This window comes from Aplidium turbinatum, chromosome 3, assembly GCF_918807975.1.
Source record: "Aplidium turbinatum chromosome 3, kaAplTurb1.1, whole genome shotgun sequence".
Taxonomy (NCBI): Eukaryota; Metazoa; Chordata; class Ascidiacea; order Aplousobranchia; family Polyclinidae; genus Aplidium; species Aplidium turbinatum.
This window is the reverse complement of record NC_137474.1, coordinates 26,792,790-26,800,114: the sequence shown is the minus strand read 5'-3', so window position 1 is coordinate 26,800,114 and position 7,325 is coordinate 26,792,790. Positions and strand designations below refer to the sequence as shown.

The 7,325-nt window shown below is 41.6% G+C and overlaps 1 protein-coding gene across 1 annotated transcript; it reads left to right on the top strand.

The window, feature by feature from the left end:
* The first annotated feature begins 2,941 nt into the window (after positions 1 to 2,941).
* Positions 2,942 to 5,124, top strand: LOC145766667 (uncharacterized). The gene is made up of 2 exons (XM_082578379.1): positions 2,942 to 3,124; positions 3,619 to 5,124. The coding sequence occupies exons 1-2, from the start codon at positions 2,942 to 2,944 to the stop codon at positions 5,122 to 5,124; spliced, it is 1,689 nt and encodes a 562-aa protein (XP_082434505.1).
* Positions 5,125 to 7,325: the final 2,201 nt, after the last annotated feature.

The window sequence follows — 7,325 nt, the reverse complement described above, 5'->3', positions numbered from 1 at the left end:
ACAACAAAAAATGATTCAGCAGTTCTCCTAAATATCGATCAGTGAAAAACGAATAATGATTTCGTTGCTTGCATAAAAAAGCAGTGAATAACGCGCATTCGATATTTATTTTTAAAAGGAATGGGTATAAGCATTCGATATTCAGAAAGCAACGAATAACGCTATCAAATAGCAACAACTATAGTCGTTACTTCCAACCCTGAGCCTACAAACGACATTCAAGAAGTGACACGTTTCCTGAAGTTTCTACCTTGAGATTGAGAGTTTCGAATTCCAAAACTTAGTTGTGATGTCATAAAAGACTCAGCACGGTAAAAATTACAGGAAACCGGTTCAGCAGTGTGACCATGAGGATTCAGAAAAAAGTAAATAAAAATAGAGATATAATATAATAAAATGCAGACATACTGCTTCTGTTCACATAAACTTTGATCAATTAATTCCAGTTTCAATTTCCCAAGGTTTTACAAAACTTACAAGTTAAATAAATTTTTGGCAATTTCAATGCAATGATCATTTCACCGAAAAGGTCGCCAAAGTAGTAAAATGAAAAAAAAGGAATTTGAAAACAAATTAAGCAGAAAGATTGTAATTGTAACAATTTGTATCAAACATTGAAGCTACAGAAGTGAATCATGGTAGTTTTGATAATACGAATTTTAGTACAAAAAAATATAATAAAAAAAGAGTCCGCCCCGATAGCTCAGTTGAAATTTCAAAACGATAGGATAATGCGCTGGACTTTGGCACTGCAAGTGTACGACTACGGTACCGCATTGAAGACATGCCTTGCAAGGACAACATTGCAGCCGATTAGCCTATATGAGTCGGATAAACATTGATCAACTTGACAGTTAGCTTACTCAGCTGTAAACCGCTGTGTTGAATAACATGTTTTTTATGTGTTTTGTATTGATTGTGTTGTTATATTGTTTGCAACAATATTCTAAAAGGGGGGGCGCATGTCACAATCAATATGAGAAGCCTCACAACAGGCCACATTATGTCTTGACCGAGCGTACTGTTTTAATTGTAAAATTTTTATACGATATTGTTAGAAACTCGACTCCCTTTCTTAAATGATTAAATTGTTTCACGCTCGGTTGATTTTCGAGCACACGATATTCGCATTTTGCTGGTAGCTCTTTCTTTTTGCTTCGTCTATTGTGGAGGTAAGAGCTGCCATTTTTATTGTAATTGTTTCTCATAGTTTGTGTTTGTGTCTTATTGTGTCTTTAGTTGTGCCATTATACTTTTGCTAACCTAGTGGTATTTGAAATAGAGAGGAGTATAGGGCAACTAGCACTTAAGCGACCAGACTTTGAGAAGTGATCTGCAATTCAGTTCAGGCAGTAGACGAAAACTTTGGCCACTTGTTGGCAACTCGTGGAGTCAACGTGTAGTTTAGGGTTTAAACTCTACATCATTACAATAAAATTTAGAAGCTTTTCCCTTTGGTATAGTATTGTTTTTATATAGTAATTTTGTTGCTATAAAATTACAAAACTTTTTTATTTAGTAACTTTAGCTTGGTACCGTATGTGACATTCACCTGGTCTGTTAGTAAAAGGTAAGTTTTGTATGTGCTAAGTATTTGGATTGCACTAAGCAATTGTGTGTCAGTCCATACCATTGTCGTTTGTTTGTTGATTTGTAAGTTGGTTTAATTGTAATCATTTGTATAAGCTAATTTCTCTTGTAGCTTTCATTAATTGTTGTAGTTTTGTTATCTTGATAATAGTTGAAGTACCGTAGCCTTGTCAGTTTATAGACTGCTGGTTAAACTACTTGTGGATTATATTGTGTTTACTAATTGTAAATTTACAGACATGAGTTTTGAGGCTAGTGGTTTTAACGCTGTTAAACCTAATCATGAAGCTTCCAACCCTGACCTTGCTGCTCGTTTGATAAAGATGCAGCAAGAATTAAAACTTTCTCGTGAGAGGGAGGCTGAAGCTAATCATAGGCAAGAACAATTGATGTCTCTGCTCAAGAGCAAATTAGGAAATGTGGAGGGAGACAGTTCATTACTGCCATTGAAAGGTGCTGTGGACCTAGGTCCCAGTGAACCATTTCATTCCAAACCCATAGGCCTAACTGAGTTTGAAAGCCCACTTAGTCGTCACCAATCTGACCTTTTGATTCTGGATGAAACTCCCAAGCAGGAGATGCCTGAGGTTGATGACAATAAACCGTTTTTAGGGCCTATGTCACCTCGCCCTCCTCCAGGCTTTTTTCTAGGGCAATCTTTTGGGCCTACGCTGCCAATCCAGCATAATGCTATGGCAGGTACTAGTATGGAGTCAGCGTTTCAGCCCAGTCCCTATCAGCAACCCCAAGCATCGCTATCTCAGCTTACGCCACCTATGCATTCACCTCGAGCATCGCTACCTCACTCTCAGCATGCATATTCTATGCATTTGCATCAAGCACCTCCATCCCAGCATGCCCCACCAATGCATTTACCCAAACTCACGTTAAAGAAATTTAATGGAGATATCTCCTTTTATAGTTCTTTTACGCAGGAGTTTTTCACATTTGTAGAGCCCTACTGTCCAAATGACCATCATCGTTTGATGTACCTTCAAATGTATTTGGAAGGGGATGCATTGAACCTAATACAGGGTTGTTCATCTTATATGGACAAGAGTGATGGGTATCGCAAGGCTTGGAGCCTGTTAAATGGTAAGTATGGTAGCAACATGCGTTTAATGCAAAGGGCCAAAGATGAACTTACCAGGGGCCCTTCCATCCGTGAGAGTGATTCAGAACAATTGAGCCAGCTCGCATAAAAATGAATAACTGTAGGTGCTTGTTTGAAAGCAAAGGCATTTTAACTGAGCTCAATGGTTCTGAATTATTGCATAAAATTCTAACTCGACTGCCATTGAAAGTTCGAGAGCAATTTTCGATTCTGTCTCACGCTAGAGAAAAGGCTAACATGAGACCATGTTTTTCTGACCTAATCGATATTGTGGAAGATGCAGCCTCATATGCACAAACAGAATGGGCACAGCAAGTCTTCCATCTCAAGGAAAAGAGGAATGACCCAGACGTTCGAACCAGAGATGGCAAGGATCGGCGTTACAGGTTTAAGACTTTGGCTGTGAATGACAACGTTAAGGTAAGTAACCAGTCTATATTGTGTAAGTTTTGCAGTAAATCACATCAGCTGTGGGTTTGCGCTACCTTTCTGGAGGAAACAGCAGAGGACCGTCATAGGTTTGTAAAGGAAAGTAAACTCTGTTTCAATTGCTTGAAACCTGGTCATACCGTAGCTGACTGTTCATTCAAAAAGTCATGCAAAATTTGTGACAAAAGGCATAATTCTTTGCTCCACTTAAGACCTAAACAAAGCGACTTTTTGTCCATGACTTACCGACGGAGCAGGCCTTGGGTGTCTATTGGAACATCTCGTCGGATTGTTTTTCGGTAAAGGTAAACATTGAACAAAAACCATTTACTAGAAGAGGTCTGCTGTCTATGGTTAGTCAGGTGTACGATGTCCTGGGGTTTGTGCAGCCCTTTATCCTGCCAGCCCGTAAGCTTTTGCAGGAAGCGTGTCAAAGTGGAACGGAATGGGATGATCCACTCGACGAGTCGCGAAGACAGACGTAGGAGGCTTGGCTGAATGGACTTCCTCATCTTGGTGGTATTTCCATCCATCGAAGCCTCAAACGTCAGGAGCAGGGTTTCTCGCCTCCGGTTGTAGGACGTCTCACCGTGGATGAACTGAAAAACGCAACTATAGCAATCTTACAGCAAGTTCAATGGGACGCCTTTCATGACGCCATGCGTGCGTTGCCAAACGTATCCGATTGTACGTCACCAGAAAGACTACACTCCGACCAAGAAATGCGAAACGCCAGCTACTTCCAGGAGTTGCGTCAACTAAGCCCCTTTGTTCTCAACGGGATCATGCGTTCGGATGGGCGTTTACAACATTCAGCTCTCCCTTTTCAAACCAAACATCCAATCATTCTTCCGAGCAAGCATCGAATAACTGACATGATAATTCAGGACCACCATGAGAAGGAAGGCCACAGTGGAGTGTCTCATGTCCTAAATTCGATTCGTAAACAGTTCTGGATACTGCGCGGACGCGCAGCCGTGCGAAGAGTGCTTCATTCCTGCTTTAAGTGCCGCATTTGGAATAGCAGTACCGGAAGTCAACGCATGGCAAGTCTTCCCGAGGCCAGGGTCACAGCTGGAAACCCACCCTTTGCTGCGACAGGTGTGGATCTGATGGGTCCGCTCGTTGTAAGGCTTGGCAGGAGTGACGTAAAGCGGTACGTCGTCGTTTTTACCTGTATGGCAACTAGGGCCGTCCACCTAGAAATCGCCCAGTCGCTGGAGGCCTCCGCTTTCATCCAGTCCTTTCGTCGGTTCACCAGCAGAAGACAAAAGCCAAAGCTAATGTTCAGCGACAACGGCACAAATTTCAAAGGCGCCGAACGAGAGCTGAATGACGGCATCAAAGCTTGGAACGGCCACCAACTTCAGGAGGCAATGCTCCAGGACAATATCGAGTGGTCGTTTAATGTTCCGACTTGTTCCCACGCAGGTGGCGTTTGGGAAAGAATGATTCGTAGCATTCGAAAAATCATGCGTGCTGTTGTTGGTGAAGCCACTCTCGACGACTTCGATTTGCTTACTCTGGTAACCGAAATTGAATCGATCCTTAACAACCGTTCAGTAACAGACGTGTCCACAGATCCCAGAGACTTAAGTGCCTTAACTCCATCAATGTTGTTAACCGGCTCTATCGACGACTCATTGCCGCCGGACGTTTTCATGAAGAGTGATCGATACAAGCGGTCGTGGCGTAAGACGCAATACCTAGCAGAAATGTTTTGGAGCCGTTGGATGAGCGAGTACCTTCCTTTGCTGCAGCCCAGGCAGAAGTGGTGGGGTACTTCACCCAACCTTGAACCAGGTGATCTCGTGCTACTGATGGACAACAACGCTAAACGGGGCACCTGGCCTAAAGCCATCGTTGAAGAATGCTTTCCCGACAAGGACGGTCTTGTGCGAAGGGTCCGCGTGCGAACAGCGGATGCAGTGCTCATGAGGGATACCAGGAAGATCTGTCTGCTCGAGGGACATTTGCAAGACTATGTTTGAAATTGTCTGTTGCAGGACTGTAAAACCGACTTTGACTAAATTTGTAGTAGGCCTACCTTGTGGCCTTTCATCGGCGTTTTTATTTCAAAGGCCCTTTTTTCCTTTATTGTTATTGACTTGTTTAGTATTCTGTAGTAGGTTAGTTGTTTACGGTGGTGGCGGTGACAACATTGTTATTTTGTTTATCTATTGTTAGTTTGTTACACTAACTAGTAACACCTTATTTACGGTATGTTCATCAGGTGCCAATTAACGTCGCTTTTTAATTTCTTGTCTTATGACCATGGAGATTTCACTCAACATTACAACCATGTTTAATATTGAGTGAAGCATATCTGCATAGTATCTGATATCTCATGTCAGTTTTCTTGTTTTGCCACCTTGGCCTTGTGTTAACTGATGAGCATTACAATGATGATGTAACATTTGCTTGTACCTGTACGTCCTCAAGTTGGTACGCTCATTGATGAATTTTTGGGCCACCATTCTCGGCTGTGTCATGCGCTGCTTTTGCATGCTCGGACACAGGTGACAATGGTCGCATAATGTGCATGCTTGCGTTATTTGTGTCATGACCTCATGTAGGTTAGAAACTTGTGTTGTATTTTCGTATCACGGTTGTGTGGTATTGGTTTTAACTAGATTGTCACTCATGCCTATTCAGGATTCGATTGCTAACTAGTTTCTGTATGTGACTTAGTACCAAAACCTGTGTCGATTATTTTAATAATTTTATTGCCTTCGAGAACTCTTCATTCAGTTAAACTGGCTAATTACTTCTGACATTATCTCTATTCTTTAATATGATTGTGTGAACCCTCTCGTTGTCGATTCATTTCGACGTTGCCGCTGCAACTGTTGTTTATTCCCGTATATGTCAGCTATTGTTTATCTCCGGTTTTGTGGTTGTTTCTCAGTTGTATTGTAGCTACAGTGTTTCTCAGTCGTAGTGTGACTGAAGGCTTCACTCAACAATAGAATGACGTTTTAATCTTGAGTGAAACGACTACGTAATATTATATTCCAGTCACTGTTGCATGCCTGTATTGGTGTTTATTTGTGTGGAAGCTCGTTGTCGATTCATCTCGACGTTGCTGTGGCATGTGAGAATTTCGTATACTGATAGCCAATGTGTAATGTGCTGGTCTCTATTTTCCACTGTATCACTCGCTGCCTCGGCATGCTCTGATACCGCTGACAATGGTGACAAGTTATGCGTGTTTTCCATTTTATGTCTTCAGCCCAAGTGGCTTAGATTTGTTACATGTAGCCTACTTTACCTTGAAGTTGTGACATTGAAGTCTAGCGTCAGCTTTCCAATCCGTCGATGTCGTTACTCCTTAGAGCCTTATTGTGTATAGAATTGTAAGATGGGTCCTTGTGTATTTCATTCTATTCATACGCATTTTTCTGATAGTTGGCCGCTTTGGTCAGGCTTGAATTTCTGATGTCAGGCTATGTAAACATGTTACGATCACCCAGTACATTATGTTTAGTCTCGTCTATTTCACAAAGTAGAAAATGTCATTCGCATTTTCGGGGCCGGTATGTTAGAAACTCGACTCCCTTTCTTAAATGATTAAATTGTTTCACGCTCGGTTGATTTTCGAGCACACGATATTGGCATTTTGCTGGTAGCTCTTTCTTTTTGCTTCGTCTATTGTGAAGGTAAAAGCTGCCATTTTTATTGTAATTGTTTCTCATAGTTTGTGTTTGTGTCTTATTGTGTCTTTAGTTGTGCCATTATACTTTTGCTAACCTAGTGGTATTTGAAATAGAGAGGAGTATAGGGCAACTAGCACTTAAGCGACCAGACTTTGAGAAGTGATCTGCAATTCAGTTCAGGCAGTAGACGAAAACTTTGGCCACTTGTTGGCAACTCGTGGAGTCAACCTATAGTTTAGGGTTTAAACTAGTGATTCCCAACCGCGGCTCTTAGAGCCGCATGCGGCTCCAAGCTAGCCTTCTTGCGGCTCTCATTGACCCCTGAAAATCCCACAAAACATATAAAAAAATCTATTTATAATAATTAAGGCGATTATTTTTTGACGTCAAAATAGTTTACGAAGTCAAAATTGTTTACAAACTGTGCATTGTCGTTGTGTCGTAGAGGTTGGACTGTCAGTGAACTTTTCATTTTACATCTTCCACCAGGGATTCTTAACCAGGCGTACGTGTACCGTTTGGGGGTACGAAGTACC